Source organism: Sorex araneus, chromosome 2 (genome assembly GCF_027595985.1).
Source record: "Sorex araneus isolate mSorAra2 chromosome 2, mSorAra2.pri, whole genome shotgun sequence".
Lineage (NCBI taxonomy): Eukaryota > Metazoa > Chordata > Mammalia > Eulipotyphla > Soricidae > Sorex > Sorex araneus.
The window spans coordinates 588,606-607,764 of record NC_073303.1 but is presented as its reverse complement, the minus strand read 5'-3'; the positions used below and the strand labels follow the sequence as shown (position 1 = coordinate 607,764).

Below are 19,159 nucleotides of genomic sequence, written 5' to 3'. Positions count from 1 at the left end.
AGGACCTTTCACACCTGGGCCGGGGCTGCGCGGCACACGTGTCCCAGCCGGGGCCCCCCAGTATCCTCCCGAAGCGCACTCTCCCCTCCTGCGAGCCGCTGTGGTCCTGCCGGCCACGAATCAGCAGACGCGATGGATTTGGCCTCTCGGGCGGGAATGCCCTCGGACCCGGGACCCCTGCGGCCTGCCCAGGCCCTGGCTGCACGTGGGCAGGAGAGCTCGACCTCGGGGCATGGCGATCCGTGGCAGGTCCCAGGGGGTCTCAGGTTCCCTCTCCAGCAGCCAGTGTGGCCCGGAGTCTGATGCTGCCTTGGGAACTTTGCGTGAAACGTTTTCTCTGTCTTTTTTTTTAAAAAAAAAAAAAAACGAAAACAAAAAAACCCTCTTAGCTGAAGAATGAAAATACCCCAGGGAGACTGTGCCAGGGAAGGTGCCAGTCCCACCTGCCGCGGTGAGAGCCTGGAGGTCGGACGCGCGGGGCCAAGGACAGAGGGACCTGGCACACAGGCCCGTGCCTGCCAGAGGCCTCCCGCCCTCCCGCTGACACCCCCTGCCAAGGACCCCTGGCCACCCCCGGGACCCCCCAGACAGACCCCGCCTTCCAGCCCATGGCTGACTAGTCCCACGGGACCGCCCCACCTCTGCCCACCCCCCACCCCCTTCGAGCTCGGCAACACTGAGCACAGGGCAGCAAGACTGCTGGGTTCTTACTGGGAGGGGCTCACTCGGCAGTGCTCAGGGACTACTCCTGGCTCTGTGCTCGGGAGTGGCCCCTGCCAGAGCTGGGGGGCCCTATGCCAGGGAGACAAAGTCAGCGCCTGAACTGCTGTCTGACCTGAGAGAACTGAGGGGGCACCCCTCCCTCAGCCGCTGCTCTGCACCATGAGCGTGACACCCTGGAAGCTTCCAGAGCCGCAGGAAGCCATCCTCAGAGACGGGCTTGGCTGCTCCTGGAGTGGCCTCAGCAACGGCCCCTCCTGGCTTCCGGGGAGGACAACTCCGAGGACATCACCCGAGGCCTCTGGCACGCACGTGGCTGTGTGCACCCACTCTGTCCCCAGGAGGCCCCCTGAGTTCCCTAGTGGTCCCCAGTGGGGCTCGTGGACAGCCAAGGGGCCGGGTGCTCACAGCAGCCCTGCTGGTCAGGGTCCAAGTAAGTTCTGGGGTGATTCCCAGGGGTCTATGCCCAAGGAGCCCCGGGCCTCCACCTCAAGGGCGGGCAGGAGGGGGCCTGGCAGGGCAGGAGCAGCAGAGGGTGGGGCGGGGCGCAGCTCGGACCCGCACACGGACACCCCAGCCGCTGCGGGACGCTTCCCTGGAAGGCGCCGCGCCTGGGCTACGGCTCCAGCGCCCTCGGACCCGCCGCGCCACGCCGGGAGGGTCCAGCTCAGGGACTTCCTGGCGCGGCGCTGGGGGGCGGGGCCCTTCCTGGGCGGCGGAGCCCGCAGCATCCCGGACGGGGCGCGCGCGGGCACGGAGCCCCTCGGGTGGGAAGTCCGGAAGGCCCGGGCGAGGGGCCCGCGCCCGCCCGACAGAGACCCTCCCGCTCCGCACACAGCCGCGGACAGGCGGTGTCCAAGCGGGCAGAGCGGAAGGCGGCCGGGCCGGCCACGACGGCCGGTCTGCGGCGGCGGCGCCCGATTTAGCCTCGAATTTCCATCCTGTCGCCTGGCAACCGGCTCGGACCAGCTGGGCCCCGCGCGCGCAGGGGCAGCGGCGCGAGGGCACGCGAGCGAGGGCCGGCGCTGGCCCCCTGCGCGCCGCCCGTGCGCCCGTGCGCGGCTGCGCCCCGGGGACCCCCGAGTCCGCCCGCCCGCCGCGCGCCCGGCCCGCGGGGCTCACCCAGGTTGACGAAGCTCATGACCAGGTCGGCGTCCTGCAGGGAGGCGCGGTCGTGCGCGCCCGCCGGGGCCCTTGTGCGCTCGGCGCCGTCGGCGGCCGCCAGGCTGCGGTACAGGTCGAGCATGAAGCGCGGCGCGGACGGCAGCGGCCCGGGGCGCGGGGGCGCGGGCGGCCGGTGCGGGAGCCCCAGCACCGCCAGGATCTCCCGCTGCATCTCGCGCTTCTCGTGCGTCCGCAGGCGCCGCGCCGGGAGGCCGGGGGCGGCGGGCGGCGAAGCGGGCAGCGCGCCCCCCGCGGCGGCCAGCGCGCCGGGCAGCGCGGGGGGCCCGCAGCAGCCGCACAGCAGCCCCCACCACCAGCACAGCCAGCGCGCGCGGCGGCCCGGCGCCCGCATCCCCGCGCCGCCCGGCCTCGGCCCCAGGCGCCGCTCACGCCGGCCCGCGCATGGCCCGGGACCCGGCTCACGTCGGGCGCCCCGGGGTGCCCGGCATCGCCCCGCGCGCGCCCGCCGACCCCCGCGCCGCGCAACTTCTCCTCGCGCAACTCGGGGGGTCCGCGGGGCGCGGGCAGGGCGGGCAGTGCCGGGCAGGGCGGTCCGCGCCGGGCAGCGCGGGCAGTGCTGGGCAGGGAGGTCAGCGCCGGGCAGAACGGTCAGCGCCGGGCAGCGCGGGCAGCGCCGGGCAGAACGGCCAGCGCCGGGCAGCGCGGGCAGGCGGGCAGGCGGGCACCGGGGCAGCGCGGGCAGGCGGGCAGGCGGGCACAGGGGCAGCGCCGGGCACCGGGCGGGCGGCTCCGGGCAGCGCCGGGCACCGCGCGCTCCGTGACCCGCGGCTCCGCCAACGTGGGTGTCCGCGCGCCGCTCGCGCAGGTACCGCTCGGGCCGGGCCCCGCCCCCGGGCGGACCGGCAGCGGCCAATGGCGAGGCGCGCCGCCCGCCCGATTTGCATAGCCCCGCCCGGCGCTCCCGGGACGCGCCCGCCCGGAGGTCGCGGCCCCGCGCGGGGGGCGTCGGCCGCGTGTCCTCGCCGCGCGCCGGGCGGGCCTGGGTGAGCGCCGAGCGCGGGGCGCGCAGCGAGCCCGAGCCCGGGGCGGCCCTCGGCGGCCCAGGAGCGGCTGCGGCGAGGGGTCCCGGCCCCGAGGCCCCCTCCTCCCCGGACTCGGCTTCCCTTCACTGTCTCCGAGTCAAGGCTCCTCCTCCGGCTCCCCCTCCCCTCTCCCCTCCCCTCCCTCCCCCCTCTCCCCTCCCTCTCCATCCCTCCCCCCTCCCCTCCCCTCCCTCTCCATCCCTCCCCTCCTCCCCCTCCCCTCCCTCTCCATCCCTCCCCCATCCCCTCCCCTCCCTCTCCATCCCGCCCCTCCTCCCCCCTCCCCTCCCTCTCCAATCCACCCCCTCCCCTCCCCTACCTCTCCCCCCCTCCCCCCCAGCGGCATTGCCTTGCAGGCCACCTTAAGTGGGCGGGGGGGGGGGGGTACAGTCAGCATCACACAGACGATGCCCCCTGCCCGGAGAAATGCTCCTCCTTCAGAAGAGACTCCCCCCTCCTCCCTCTAGTCCCTGCCCAGGCCGCCTTCCACGGGAGGAGACGGGGCACAACCCATTCGGGGAAGCCCCTGGCTCGGAGGATCTGTGCGGCAGGGCCCCGCCCACCCTGAGTCCTGCTGTTCCGGAAGGTTCCCTGCGTGCAGAGGGGCCCTCCTCTCCCCCTGCTCTCAGGCTCTGCGGGCTGGGCGGCCCAGCCTTCAGCAGGCGCAGGGACTCGGCTGGAAGAGTCCCCAGCGTCCGTGGGGCCCGGCCCTGGAAATCCAGTGCTGCCCCACAACACGCATGGAGGCACACGTGCACATCATTCATACGTGCACACGTGTGCTTCTTGTATGGTGTTGATGGGTCAACATGCCGTCCCAGCTTGCAGGTCACAGCCGGAAGAGCTGGATCTCAGTGAGCACCTGTCATTGGGCCCACCCCCGCTCCTCTCCACCCATCACCCCTGCTCCTCTCACCCATCCCCCCTGCTCCTCTCCACCCATCACCCCTGCTCCTCTCACCCATCACCCCTGCTCCTCTCCACCCATCACCCCTGCTCCTCTCACCCTCACCCCTGCTCCTCTCACCCATTGCCCCTGCTCCTCTCACCCATCCCCCCTGCTCCTCTCCACCCATCACCCCTGCTCCTCTCACCCATCCCCCCTGCTCCTCTCACCCATCACCCCTGCTCCTCTCACCCATCACCCCTGCTCCTCTCCACCCATCACCCCTGCTGCTCTGCACCCATCACCCCTGCTGCTCTCCACCCATCACCCCTGCTGCTCTCCACCCATCACCCCTGCTGCTCTCCACCCATCCCCCCTGCTGCACCTGACACACCAGCTGTTGGTCTCCAGAGACGCCAGTGAGAGGACAGGAGGGAGAGACCGGAGAGCCGTGACAGCCGGGCTCCTGCCAGGCATCTGGGCAGCACCTAAACACCCGGATGCAGGACTCGGCTGTGCACCAGGCATGTAGTCACATGGTGAAGCCACGCGTGCACACACGGCATGTGTTCACAAAGCCACCAAGAGCACACATAGCACGGCTGCGTGTATGTGCATCGGAACAGGTACACGCGTGCTCTCTGCATGCACACACCATGCCACACACAGGGCACTCACTACACACGTGCACACACTGGGCTGCCGTGTCTACACACACCAGGGCAGCTGCCACGCCTACACACAGGCCGCAGCACACACCAGCGCACCCTCCTTGGCGTGGGCAGGCGCGCGGGGGTCATATGGCACGGCTAAGCGGCAGCTGGCGTGTCTTGCACACGGCTGGTCCCGGGCCGTCCCCAGCACTCTCCCGCAGCTCCGTGGGGCCGCCCCCAGGCAGGCCAGGCTGCCCACTGGCTGGCGAGTCAACGCTGTCGGCTGCTGGGGACCGAGAGCTCTGGGCGCCCTCGGGGGGCCCGTCTGTGCAGTGCAGGGGAGGGGCCGAGACCACCTGCCCTCCTCAGAGCCCAGGAGGAAGCGAGGGCCGGACACGGACAGTGGACAGACCCGGGAGGACCCAAACGGCCGTTTCCCGCTCTCCCGCGGGCCCTGGGAGACAGCCGGTGCCCCTCGGGCGAGACAGCCCCTCGCCCCTCGCCCCTCCCACCGGGCAGGGCTGAGGAAGCAGGGCAGTCTGGGCCCTGCCCGCCCCTGCCGCCCCCACTGTCCCTGCAGGGCAGGCCCACCCCGGCCCAACCCCCAGGCCCACGGGCCCCGTCTGCGGCATCTCCCGCCGTGGCTTCCCCTCCACTGACAGGCCGGCGGGGCCTTGGGTTGTCCGGAAACCGGGTGCCGGCAAAGGCGTGGGAAGCCGGTGTCCCCTGTGCCGGGACTTGGGGAGGGGGAGTCCCCACGGGCACGTGGGGGCAGAGGGCGGCTCCCAGCACCCGCCCCAGCAGTTTCCAGCTTTGTTTAATTTTATTCTGCTTTTGGCTTTGGGTTCACACCTGCAGTGCTCGGGGCTCACCCTGCAGTGCTCGGGGCTCACCCCCGGGGGGGCTCAGGAATCAAGCCAGTCGGTCCGGGCGAGGCGAGTGCCTTAACCCCACCTGAGTTTCTCCATCCCAGTTTCCAGTTTGGGAGCTGCTGCCGATTCCCCCCCCAGCCTCTCCCCTGCTTTCCCTGCCCAGAGCCGGTCCCGGAGACGCCTCCCCCGGCTCCCACTGGGACACCAGCGCCTTCTCCAGGCTTTCCCGGACACGCCATCGCGAGAACTCGGGGTCCGAGAGGTCTGTGCCCAGCCCTGAAGCCGGGGCAGCCGGAGACAGCAGCCTGTCCCTGCAGACGGGCGCCAGGAGAGGATTCTCCACACGCGGCTCTGAACAGAGTCGCTTGCTCAAAGCTCGAAAATACCCACTTGGAGCCGAGAGGAAAGTCGCTGAGTCAATGTTGGCCCGAGGACTGGAAACGGGCCACAGAGCAAACACCTGGGAGGCGTCTCCCGACGCGCGTGGACCCCCCCCGCACCCCCAGCCTGCACCACTCACACTTTCCTCACCAGGAGGCGGCTGCGCCCTGCATGTGCGCGCGCGCACACACACACTCACACACGCACACGCACACACACACGCGCGCACACACACGTGCACACACACACACATACGCGCACACACATGCACACACACATACACACACGTGCACACACACGGACACATACGCGCACACACACATGCACACACACACGCACACACACGCGCACACACACGCACACACACACACGCACACACACACGCACACACACGCGCACACACACACGCACACACACACACGCGCTCGCTCTCGGCCAGGACGCGGCAGCCATCACATTTTCCGACTCGTGAAGGACACCTGCTGGCGGAGAGGCCCGGCCCAGAGGTTTCCACAGCCGAGCGGGGGCCGCACCCCCAGCTGCTGCTCCGGGGCACGTGCAGGGGCTGGTCCCGGCTCTGTCCCGCACCCACCTGTGCCGCCCTGGGGACACGCGGCCGTGGGTCCTCTCGGAGGCCCCTGAGGAGGGACGTGCGCAGACTGACAGACATGGCCACACACAGAGCAGTGCCCGCGCGTGTCCCTGGGGAGTCGGCCCTGTGGAAGGGCCTGAGCACCCCCGCTCCCCGGCCCCTCGCCCAGGTGCCCACAGGGGTCACGAGGACACTCCACCACACAGGACACTGTCCAGCCCTCCCCTCGGGTGGTGCCGGGGCAGGCACCAGTGAAATCAGGATGCAGGGGAGCCAGGGCTCCCTGGGGAGGGCGTGTGCAAGGGGCCTGGGGTCAGCTCTACGCCTCTACACCTGCCCTCTCGCTCCCTCCCTCCCTCACTCGCTCGCTCCCTCCCTCCCTCCCTCCCTCCCTTATTCACTCACTCCCTCAATTCCTCACTCATTCATTCATTCACTCACTCATTCACTCACTCGCTCATTCATTCATTCACTCACAGGCTCATTCACTCACTCAATCGCTCACTCATTCATTCACTCACTCACTCATTCATTCACTCACTCATTCACTCCCTCCCTCATTCACTCACTCATTACTGTGCCTTCACTCTCATTCACTCATTCATTCACTCACTCATTCACTCCTCACTCATGCATCACTGTACCTGCACTCTTGTTCATTCACTCATTTATACATTCACTCATTCATTCACTCATTAACTCACTTCCTTACTCATTCGCTCACTCCCTCACTCACACATGTTTCCTCATTGTTCATTACTGTGCCTTCACTCTCACTCTCACTCACAGATGCTTTGGCCCCCAGGGTGTAAGTGTGGGTCTCCAAACAGTGAGAGCTGCCACCCTCATAGGCCCGGGGAGGAGTCAGGAAGGAGAAATGGCCATGGGGGGAACCGGACATAGGGTGGAGCAGCAATGCAAAGGCCCTGGGGCCCACACCGGGGGCACGGGGGAGGCAGGACTGGGAGAGGCCAGGGGGCGCGGCAGGGCCAGCTGCTGAGGGAGGTGATGGGCCGGGAGACTGGGGGGTGGGCTTGGGGGTGCTTGGGGGGATACAATCGGCACACGGAAAGGAGTCAGCACCGCCCCAGGTGCCCTTGGGGGCCGGCTCAGTGGCCCCTCGGCTCCGTGTGCTTTTAAGGAGACAAGGCTCAGGCTCACATGGGCCTGAGGGTTCAGCGGGAGAGGAGGCAGGGGGGTCCAGGGCAGAGAAGGGGCGCGCGAGTGCTCCCTGGGAGGGGCCGGCTCCCGGGAGCAGCAGCTGAGGCGGTGGGTGGGGGGGGGCAGGGCTCTCCCTCTGCGCCTCCCAGAGTCCCAGAGTCTGGGGGGACGGGGGACGGTGCGCTTTGGGCCAAGCCTCTGCCCAGCAGAACCGCAGCCGCCTGGGCGGGGGCGGGGGTGAGGCCGAGACCTGGGCCGAGAGGCTAATTTTAGCCGTGACCTCTCCTGCCCAAGTGAGTGCCCACCGCACCCCCATAAGGGGACTTTCATGCAGGAATAGCGCGGCCCTGCCCGTCAGCCGCCCTGCGCTGAATGGGGCTCTGTTCCGCGCTGGCGCCTCACCACCTGTTTCCACTCCGGCCCTGCGGGGGCGACAAGGGCCTGGGGCCGGCCCCTGGGCGGGGAGTGGAAGGCACTTTCCCTTCTCGCCCTTCACTGTTCCCTCTCCACGGACGCCCCCCGCCCCCCCAGACTCGGCTTTCACTGAGCGGATCCGACAACCGTCCGCACGGTCGGGAGAAGCTCCTCGGGGCTGCGTGCAGGTGGGGTTTATCACCTTGGCCCTGCCGCTCCCTCCGCACCCTCCAGGCGCCTGTGCCCGGGTGTGGGGTCACCTCAGAGGCTCGCCTGAGTGACAGCACAGTGAGGAGGGCGCTTGCCTTGCACTTGGCCAACCCGGGTCCCATCCCCAGCACCCCAGAGGGCCCCCCGAGCACTGTCAGGAGTGATCCCAGAGTCAGAGCAGGGGTGAACGCGCCCCGGGGTATAGCTCGATATCAAAACAAACACACAGAAAGCAAAAGTCTCCAAGCCCAAGGAGGGCCCAGATAGAACTGCCAACACTCTGAGCCGCACAGTAGTCACTTCCCAGAGGATGTCCAGGGGGAAAAGCGGGTCCCTAACAGCGTTCCTCAGAATCCCACCTTAAAAACTAAAAAAATACCATGTCCCCTTTTATTTTCCCTAGAATTCAAGTACAACTATAAAAAAAACTATAAACTATAGTTGGCGCTATCAAATAAAAATTTAACTGCATTACAAGATAGTGGGATGGAGCGATAGCACAGCAGGTAGGGCGTTTGCCTTGCACACAGCCAGCCCGGGTTCGATTCCTCCATCCCTCTTGGAGAGCCCGGCAAGCTACCAAGAGTATCCTGCCCGCATGGCAGAGCCTGGCAAGCTCCCCGTGGCATATTCGATATGCCAAAGACAGTAACAAGTCTCACCGTGGAGACGTGACTGGTGCCCGCTCGAGCTAATCGATGAGCAGGGGACGACAGTGACAGTGACACGGTGATGACGAGGTAGTGCTTCCTCACTCTGCCCGGCCCAGTGGGGCAGCCGCGGTGCAGGGCCTCCCGCCTGGAGCCTCTTCCAGCCCTGCTGAGATTCTGCCACCCCCGGGCTGGGGTCCGGTTTCTTACTTGTCGACTCAGCGCCTTCGCTCCCCCTTCCTTCCCCTCTAGCACCCGCAGAGACTAGCCCAGCACCCCCGGGGCGGCGAGGACGGGATGTCACGGTGGCCACTGCGGTGGCCCTGCAGCCGTAGCCTTGGCTTCCTCGTGCAAATGTGCCGGCCGGCCACCAGCCGCTGGAAGCAGCGAGACCCCGGGGCCCGGGGCTGTTTCTCCCTCCCTCCGCTGAGCCTTCCGGGGGCGCCCCCCTGTGGCTCTGGCAGGGCCCGAGATGTGCGTCTGCTCTGGGCGCCCCAGCTGCCCGCGCGGTGAGGGACTGGCCTAGGGCCGCTGCCCCCAGCCAGCGCCTGGCCCCCGCGGCCACACACACACCAACACTTTCTGACACTTTCTCAGTGGGCTCAGAGCCTCTCCCTGTCCCCAGACCGGGGCGGGGGGGGGGGGGTCTGCCCGCCCTGTGCTGGGGGCGCGGGGGGGCGGGAGACGGCAGTGGAGCTCGGGAGCGGACGGAGCCTTGCCCCCAAGGCCACCAGGCCTCTGGCCAGGCAGTGCCCAGCTCACCCCGAGCCCGGCCAGCAGCTCCTCAGGCTGGGCCTATCCTGGGCTTGTTTGAGTGAGAGACACGCGGCCACACGCCTTCAGCCTGAGGGGCCCGTGGCTGCTCACGTCAGGCCAGCAGGGGGGGAAGCCAGCTCGTCCCAGGCTGGGGCTGGCGTCCACCACCACAGCCGTGGGCTCCTGCAGCCAGCTGGCAAGGTGAGCAGAGGCCATCCCCACGTGCTGGACCGTCCACACTCCCGCTGCTGGCTCCGGGGGGTCCCACACCCTGGGCCGTCCCTGCCCTCACTCTTGGCTCTGGCCGCTCTTCTTGGTCACAGCCGTGGTCCCTGATGCCTGCACCAAAAATAACACGGCCTGCTGCAAAGGTCACGGGCCAGTCCCTGTGTGGCATGGACGTCTGCCCCTGCTAGCCCTCCCCCCGTCTCCCCGGCCCTCGACCTATAGACACACACACACACACACACACACACACGCGCACACACACACGCACACACATACACATACACACATACACACACACATACACACCATACCATACACACACACATACACACACATACACACACATACACACACACATACACACACATATACACACACATACACACACACACGCACACACATACACATACACATACACACACACATACACATACACACACACACATACACACACATACACACACATATACACACATACACACACACACACGCACACACATACACATACACACATACACACACATACACACACATACACACATACCATACACACACACACATACACACACATACACACACACACATACACATACACACACAGTGGCCTCTCAGAGACGGCCCCCGGCCCCCTTAGAAAGCTGCAGACCCCCCTCAGCCAGGCCGGCCGCCGGGGAGACGATCCTCAGGCTGACGCCCCGACACCCCCACATCTGACTCGGATTGGCAACACCCACCGGCTGCCACTCCCCGCGGCCTCACTTTTTCCGAGCATCCGAGATATTGGATCACCCCATCCACTTCCATGAAGAGAAGTCACAGAGAAGGGAAAAGAAATACTTAAAAGCCGTCTACGCCTGGGTGGGCATGCGGGACCCCCAGAAGCCAGGCCAGACCCACGGCGTCTTACTGGGGACCCGCTCAGCTCACCGGGTTTCCCCTATGCATGAGGGAGACCCAGTTTGCTCCAAAGAAAACACATTGGGGGGTGGAGAGACCGTGCAGGGGAAGGTGCTGCTGTGCACACAGCCCACGCAGGCTCCATTCCCCACATCACATACGGTCCCCCGGTCCCCACCAGGAACCACCCTGAGCACAGAGCCGGGAGTGAGCCCTGAGCACAGAGCCAGGAGTGAGCCCTGAGCACAGAGCCGGGAGTGAGCCTTGAGCACTGATCTGGGAGTCAGCCTTGAGCACAGAGTCGCGAGTCAGCCTTAAGCACAGCTGGATGTGGCCCCAAAGCCAAAATTTGAAGAAGAGCAAGAAACACGTGTGTCCAGGAAGACGCACCCAGACCCACCCAGACCCGCCGTCCACCGCCCTGCGGGTTGAGAAGATGGGGGTTTGCCCGTCCGTCCCACGGCCTGCCGTCACCATCCGGGCCCTGGTGTCTGCACCTGTCCCGTGTGGAAGGCGCCTCTTTCCACACGCGAGGAAACAGTCTGCATCATACAAACGCCGGCTCTCGCTCAAGCCGACACCCCCCAGAGATGGCTCAAGCCGACCCCCCCCAGAGATGGCTCAAGCCGAACCCCCCAGAGATGGCTCAAGCCGAACCCCCCAGAGATGGCTCAAGCCGACACCCCCCAGAGATGGCTCAAGCCGACCCCCCCCAGAGATGGCTCAAGCCGAACCCCCCAGAGATGGCTCAAGCCGACCCCCCCCAGAGATGGCTCAAGCTGACCCCCCCCAGAGATGGCTCAAGCCGACCCCCCCCAGAGATGGCTCAAGCCGAACCCCCCAGAGATGGCTCAAGCCGACCCCCACCCAGAGATGGCTCAAGCTGACCCCCCCAGAGATGGCTCAAGACGACCCCCCAGAGATGGCTCAAGACGACCCCCCCAGAGATGCTGACAGAGACAAGAGGAGACGTGCTCAGTAAGGATCTCGAGGGGGGGAGTCACACGGACGGAGGGCAGGGACGGGACCAGGACAGGGACGGAGGGACGTGGTCACTCGGGGCAGGTGCAGGTGCCGGAAGGGGCAAGGGGTGTGCAGTGCTCAGCCCCCGTCCTGCCCCCCGGCCCCTCTAGTTTTCACTCTCCCAGGAACGCTCGGGAAAGTGCCGGAACTCTCCAGCACACGCACCTGCAGGCGGCAGCGACCGCGGTCCAGGTGTGTTTGTTCTACATGTTGGACGGCATCTGCTGCCGCGAGGGCGTCGGGGTCCAGTGTGGGTTCTTTCCCCCGAGGCCCAGTCAGCCGTCTCGTCAGGACGCCCCAGAGCACTGTAGCAACGCCCACGGGGTTCTCTCTCTCCACTCCACGGCATCACTCAGACGTCAGCCCACACCTGCGGGAAGGTGCAGGGGCGGCTGGGGAGGGGCAGGGAGGGGGGCTCCCCAGGGGGGCTCCTCGGGCGCCAGCCTGAGCCACACTTCAGCTCTGGGGCCTTTGCACCTCCAGCTGTAACGAGGACGAAGCGTGACGGTGACTTCAGGGGAGGCGCAGACGTGGGACGAGGCCTCGACCACCAGAGGGTGTAAGTGGCACCATCCGACCTGAAGTTCCCCACACACTGCGTCCCAAACCCAGTTTGCTGGGGGAAGCTGGGGGGAGAACAGATCTAAGGGGTCTGAACCAGGTAAGCGTCACCCACACGCATCGGAAGCGGAAGTTTCGCTGGTGCTGCCCCAGGCCTGCCACACGCCACACGCCACACACCACACGCTACACGCCACATGCTACACGCCACACGGGCTCCTGCCTGTGCTCCGGGGCTCGTTTCTGCACTCAGGGGTCACTCCTGGTGGGGCCCGGGGGACAGGGCGGTGCCAGGGATGGAGCCTGGGGGGCAAGGCCGCCCCCGCTGTCTGAGCACCCCCTTCCCGCCCGGGGGAGCAAACGCCTCCGTGGCTTTGCCACCCTGTGTCTCCCTCCCGGTGTGGACGGGTCCTGGTGAAGACGGACACGGACACACCCTGAAAGAGGCGAGGACACGGCCGCCAGGCCGAGGGGCCGCAAGCCCCCCTCCTGGGCCAGGAAACAAGCCACGCGCCCCCTTAACGCCACGGCCCCCGACCAAACGTCCCGGAAACGAAGGTTCGGGCGAGTCGTGCTGGTTGGCGCTGCCCGGGCGGGCGTGACGGCGGGTCCCCAGCTCGCTCACTTGCTCGTTCTAAGCTGTGGGCTCGGTCCGTGAATCCCGAACCTGCGCCCAAGGCTTGTTGGGAGTGGGGGCCAGAGCTCCCCAGGCTGCAGACCCCCCCAGCAGCCCAGGGCGCACATGGGCACAGACGGGGCCCCGCTGCCCGGGGCGGGGGCGGCTCAGCCTCGAGTCCCAGTCCGGGAGCCGAGTGCAAACCCTCAGGCTCCGTGTCTGGGTCTCCGGGGGGCAGAGGGGCGGGTCTGTGCCCACCCCCACACCTCAGCACCCATGGGCGCCTTGGGCTGCTGCACAGCACAGTGACCCACAGAGGGGCCCGAGGCTGCCCCCGCCAGGGAGCGTGTGCCGGCCCCATGGGACACTCGCTTCCTGGCACGAGCCCGCGGTAGCACCCCATCAGGGACGCGCCGGGCAGCCCTGGGGGCAGCTTAGGACCCCGTCAGGGTGGTCCTGCCAGTGCCGGGGGGAGGGGAGCCTGGCCGGCTGGCCCAGGTCCTCCGCACACCCCCAGCCTGCCTGGCCCTGGCTGGCTCTGACCGGCTGTGCCTGGCCCTGACTGGCCCTGGCTGGCTCTGACCGGCTGTGCCTGGCCCTGACTGGCCCTGGCTGGCTCTGACCGGCTGTGCCCGGTCCACTGGGCCTGCCCGGCACTGACCACTCACCCACCTGGCAGGTGCCGAGTAGAAGCTGGGCAGCGGCCCAGACCTGCCGTCCTGAGCTCCCGCTGGGGCAGCTGTGCTCCTGGGTCCCTGCCCCGGGCCACCAGCTCAGGCGACCAGGCGGGTCAGACTCCCCAGGGGCGCCCAGGGCCCCCCTGCTCGTCTGAGCTGAGCCCCGACTCGGGGAGGGCTGGCGTGCTGCCTCGCCACCCCGACCCTCCTCGGCCCCTCCGAGGAGCAGGAGTGCCAGGGCTCGAGACTCCGTCCCTGCCCGTCCCAGCTCCCCCTGTCCAGCTCCCCCCACCCCCGTGCTGGGAAGGGCCCCTCCCGAGAGGCAGGGTCCCGGAATATTCTGGAACTTGTTTCTGGCCGCCCTTGCCTGCTGCTGACCACAGAGCTGCCCTCCTGCCCCCCGCCCCCGCCACACACACCCTCTCAGCCGGGTGGACTCTGGCACCTTTCAGGCCCTCGACAAATATTTGCTCTGGTATTTACGGCGGCCGCGGTTAAAATGTAAAATGGGACCAGTGTGGGCTGTGCTCAGGTACTCAGAGGTGCTCCCCCGCCAGTGGGGCTGTGCTCAAGCACTCATCGGTGCTTCCCTGCCAGTGGGACTGTGCTCAGGCACTCAGCGGTGCTCCCCTGCCAGTGGGACTGTGCTCAGGCACTCAGCGGTGCTCCCCTGCCAGTGGGACTGTGCTCGGGCACTCAGCAGTGCTCCCCCGCCAGTGGGGCTGTGCTCAGGCATCAGAGGTGCTCCCCCGCCAGTGGGGCTGTGCTCAGGCACTCAGCGGTGCTCCCCTGCCAGGGTGGGCTGTGCTCGGGCATTCAGCAGTGCTCCCCTGCCAGAATGGGCTGTGCTCGGTCATCAGCAGTGCTCCCCTGCCAGTGGGGCTGTGCTCAGGCACTCAGCGGTGCTCCCCTGCCAGGATGGGCTGTGCTCGGGCATCAGCGGTGCTCCCCTGCCAGTGGGACTGTGCTCGGGCACTCAGCAGTGCTCCCCTGCCAGAATGGGCTGTGCTCGGTCATCAGCAGTGCTCCCCTGCCAGTGGGGCTGTGCTCAGGCATCAGAGGTGCTCCCCCGCCAGTGGGGCTGTGCTCAGGCACTCAGCGGTGCTCCCCTGCCAGGGTGGGCTGTGCTCGGGCACTCAGCAGTGCTCCCCTGCCAGGATGGGCTGTGCTCGGTCATCAGCAGTGCTCCCCTGCCAGTGGGGCTGTGCTCAGGCACTCAGCGGTGCTCCCCTGCCAGGATGGGCTGTGCTCGGGCATCAGCGGTGCTCCCCTGCCAGTGGGACTGTGCTCGGGCATCAAAGGTGCTCCCCTGCCAGTGGGACTGTGCTCGGGCACTCAGCGGTGCTCCCCTGCCAGTGGGGCTGTGCTCCGGCACTCAGTGGTGCTCCCCTGCCTATGGGGGCTGTGCTCAGGCATCAGAGATGCTCCCCTGCCAGTGGGACTGTGCTCCGGCACTCAGTGGTGCTCCCCTGCCAGGGTGGGCTGTGCTCAGGCATCAGAGGTGCTCCCCTGCCAGGGTGGGCTGTGCTCGGGCACTCAGTGGTGCTCCCTGCCAGGGTGGGCTGTGCTCGGGCACTCAGTGGTGCTCCCTTCCAGGGTGGGCTGTGCTCAGGCATCAGAGGTGCTCCCCTGCCAGGGTGGGCTGTGCTCAGGCATCAGAGGTGCTCCCCTGCCAGTGTGGGCTGTGCTCAGGCACTCAGAGGTGCTCCCCTGCCAGGGTGGGCTGTGCTCGGGCACTCAGAGGTGCTCCCCTGCCAGTGGGGCTGTGCTCCGGCACTCAGTGGTGCTCCCCTGCCAGTGGGGCTGTGCTCAGGCATCAGAGGTGCTCCCCTGCCAGTGGGGCTGTGCTCAGGCATCAGAGGTGCTCCCCTGCCAGTGTGGGCTGTGCTCAGGCATCATAGGTGCTCCGCTGCCAGTGGGGCTGTGCTCAGGCATCAAAGGTGCTCCCCTGCCTATGGGGGCTGTGCTCCGGCACTCAGTGGTGCTCCCCTGCCTATGGGGGCTGTGCTCAGACATCAGAGGTGCTCCCCTGACAGGGTGGGCTATGCTCGGGCACTCAGTGGTGCTCCCTGCCAGGGTGGGCTGTGCTTGGGCACTCAGCGGTGCTCCCTGCCAGGGTGGGCTGTGCTCAGGCATCAGAGGTGCTCCCCTGCCAGGGTGGGCTGTGCTCAGGCATCAGAGGTGCTCCCCTGCCAGGGTGGGCTGTGCTCGGGCACTCAGTGGTGCTCCCCTGCCAGGGTGGGCTGTGCTCGGGCACTCAGCGGTGCTCCCTGCCAGGGTGCCTGATTACCATGCCAGGCCCATTGGGGTTTCCGCAGAAGAGCACCAGGGGAGGGGGAGAGCCGGCTTCTAAGAACCTCCATCCTGACACACACAGGTTTCGAGAGTGGGGGCCCTCGCCTGCAGGGGACGGGGTGCCCGGCTCCCCCAGCTGTCCCGGGACCCCGGGGTTCACCCCCAATCCACTCCCACCTCGTGCTTCGAGGGGCTGGGAACAGGGCTTGCTGCCACGCCGGGCGGCACTCAGGACCTCGCAGCCCTGTGGGTGGAGCTGGGGTCGGCCTCGTGTAGGACAAGTGCCTTAGCCCCTCCTGCGGGGTCCCGGCGGCCACTGGGGTCCCCCTGGCTCAGGCTGGGCTGTTCTCCCTGGAGTGGTGATGAGCAGGGAGACAGGAAAAGCCCAGCAGTGCAGGGGAGAGGGGCCAGGGAGGGTCTGTGCGCCCCTGCCCGCCGGACCCCAACAGAGCAAAGCCCCTGGCCGAGACGAGCCCTCCCTCCCCACCCGGCAGGCCCCGGGCTCACTAGCGCCCCCAGCAGGAGCACAGAGACGCCGCCAGCACCTCTGGGAGCCCTCGGTCACCCGAGGGTGTCCAGTGAGGTCAGGAGCAGCGACGCTCCAAAGGGGCCGAGTGACACGGAGAAATGACGCCGTCGGGAACGAAGGACGAGGTCGGGGCTGTGGAGACGAGAGGGAAGCCGGCCACGAGCAGCTCGTGAGAAAAGTCCAAACTAAGAAGCCGGCAGAGGGGCAACAGTAAGACAGGGAGGGCGACGCCCGCACACCCCACAGCCCTCCCGGTCCCCGGGCCCCCAGCACCGTCGGGAGGGATTCCTGAGAGCAGACCCCCGGGTGGCCTTCCCACTGACTCCCTGACCCCCGTGGCCTCCAGGCTGACCCCGTGACCCCCGTGGCCTCCGGGCTGACCCCGTGTCCCTCCCGCTTCCTGGCACCCGCCACGGGCGGCTCATTTCCTCGAGTTCTGGGTGACGCTGGACGGGGCCGTGCTCGGCTCCCGCAGTCACTTTTTCCTGGGCTGGGTCACGCCGAGTGAAATGTGTCACTTGTTTTTGCGAGGTGTGTCCTGCCTGCCTTCAGGGCCCGAAGGAAAACCCCGCCCAGAGCCCCCGTCCACCGGCACGGCTGCCCTGGGACGGGGACCCCACCCCAGCGCTGCCCCAGGGAAGCCCGGGGTGGGGGTGGCGCCGAGCGCGGGGCCTGGGGCCTCTGCCCCTCGGGGGGCCTGGGGTGCGGGCAGCGTTGCCTCCCCAGCACCCGGCGAGCACAGGCAGAGCCCGTGGTCAGCAGACGGCCACGCCAGGCAGACGTGACTCACGGGAGCAGGGGCGTGGGGCCTCCCTGTCTGTCACAGGCCCCGTGGGGAAGGCCCCGGGCACCGTTAGCCGCCCGTGTCCTGGGGACAGGCGGGGCCGGGGCTGACGAAGACACAGAGGGGGAACACCCGTGTGGCTGGGGCCAGGCACAGGCGTGGCGGGGGCCCAGGGGGGACAGAGGCAGCCCGGTGGGGCACAGCGGCTGTGGGCACCTGCCTCAGGGCCTTGGCTCCTGCTGTCTCAGCTCTGGGTGGGGGCTCCCCGGGCACCGTGGGCTGCGCCATCTGCTGGGGACACAGCGGGCTGGACCCACGGGCTCGGCACGGACAGGCCGGCCAGCACCGGCGGGCTGAGACCCTCCAGGCACAGCAGCCAGAGCCCAGCAGTGCCCAGGCCCCGCGGTGGCCATAAGGACTGCAGCCCCCCAGCAGCTCCGCCCGCCCAAGGCCACAGGACAAGGCTGGAGGGGCAGCCCCGGCCAGACCACCCGCCCAGGGGGAGCCTCAGGCTTTGACCTTCCCCGGGAAAATAGACCCTGAGGATTCGAGCCAGGAGGGTGGGGGCGATGTCTCACCCGCACACACAGCCGGGACTGTGCACACAAGCACAGGGCCCTCGCGCGGACACCTGTGCGCCCACACGCCCGACATGAACACGTGTGCTCACACGCTCGGTGTGGACATGTGCGCGCACTCATGCAGGGCACACACACGAACATGCATTGCGTACACTAACGTGAGCACCCTCATGCAGATGCACACACGTGTAAAACTATCCTCGTGCAGGTGCACACATGTACAGCCATCCTCCTGCAGATGCACACACGTGTACAGCCATCCTCATGCAGGTGCACACACGTGTACAGCCATCCTCGTGCGGGTGCACACACGTGTACAGCCATCCTCGTGCGGGTGCACACACGTGTACAGCCATCCTCCTGCAGATGCACACACGTGTACAGCCATCCTCCTGCAGATGCACACACGTGTACAGCCACCCTCGGGCAGGTGCACACACGTGTACAGCCACCCTCGGGCAGGTGCACACACGTGTACAGCCATCCTCCTGCAGATGCACACACGTGTACAGCCACCCTCGGGCAGGTGCACACACGTGTACAGCCACCCTCGTGCAGATGCACACACGTGTACAGCCACCCTCGTGCAGGTGCACACACGTGTACAGCCATCCTCGTGCAGATGCACACATGTGTACAGCCATGCTTGTGCAGGTGCACACACGTGTACAGCCATCCTCATGCAGATGCACACACGTGTACAGCCATCCTCGTGCAGGTGCACACACGTGTACAGCCATCCTCATGCAGGTGTGCAAACCTGCTCATGCATGCACACGCCCGTGTCACGACGGGGCCGACGGCTCTCTCCCGTGTTCTGCCCAGGTGCCTGCCACGGCCACCCTGGCACCCGTCCCCTGGCCTCATGGTGTGGCTGAGCCTCGAGAGCGAGAAGGCGCCTACAAGGGCGAGGCCACCGCGGGCCCCAGGGCTACCTGGAGCTTCCGGGGGGCGGCCTGAGGGGCACCTGCTGAGGGGAGACGGTCTGACCCGCGGGTGGCCCCAGAAGCTTCTATGCTCCCAGGAATTCTCTGAAGGTTCCGACCGAGCAGGACAGGGCAGGGTCGTGCCCAGGGCTGACACCTTCAGGGACCCGTGAGGTCACGGCCCCTGGTCATTCTCACGGGTGTTTCACACGAACCGTCCTGGGGCCTCCCCACCCCCCAACCCAGCCAGGCTGAGCTAGGAACGGGCTCTCGCACGGCACCGGGCCGGGTGCCTGCCGCCCTCACCCCTGCACCAGGCCACTCTGATCCCTGAGGGTGCTGCACCTCCTGCAGGGCCATGCGGGCACCGTGGAGGGCACGTCCGGGCCAGCACTGACCCGATGACCCTGGGGCTGGGGGACTTGAGACTCGCCCCCCGCCCCGGGTGCCTCAGCTTGCACAGCCCTGGGGGGGGGGCACCCAACCCCTTCCCCCTTCCCTAAGGGCCAGAAGGCTGGCGGCTCAGGGCAGGACCCCAAG

At 67.6% G+C, this 19,159-nt stretch overlaps 1 protein-coding gene across 4 annotated transcripts in view; it reads right to left on the bottom strand.

Annotated features, from left to right (window-relative positions):
• The window catches only part of BMP6 (bone morphogenetic protein 6), a 31,849-nt gene extending 29,111 nt beyond the window's left edge, over window positions 1-2,738 (bottom strand). The window contains exon 1 of one of the 4 annotated variants that reach the window (XM_055128405.1): window positions 1,843-2,738. In XM_055128405.1, coding sequence (XP_054984380.1) covers window positions 1,843-2,236 — 394 coding nt within the window. In that variant the 5' untranslated portion in view covers window positions 2,237-2,738. The remainder of the gene's footprint in view (window positions 1-1,842) is intronic. The other 3 variants (XM_055128406.1, XM_055128404.1, XM_055128403.1) reach the window with 3 other exon arrangements.
• Between the last annotated feature and the right edge of the window lie 16,421 nt (window positions 2,739-19,159).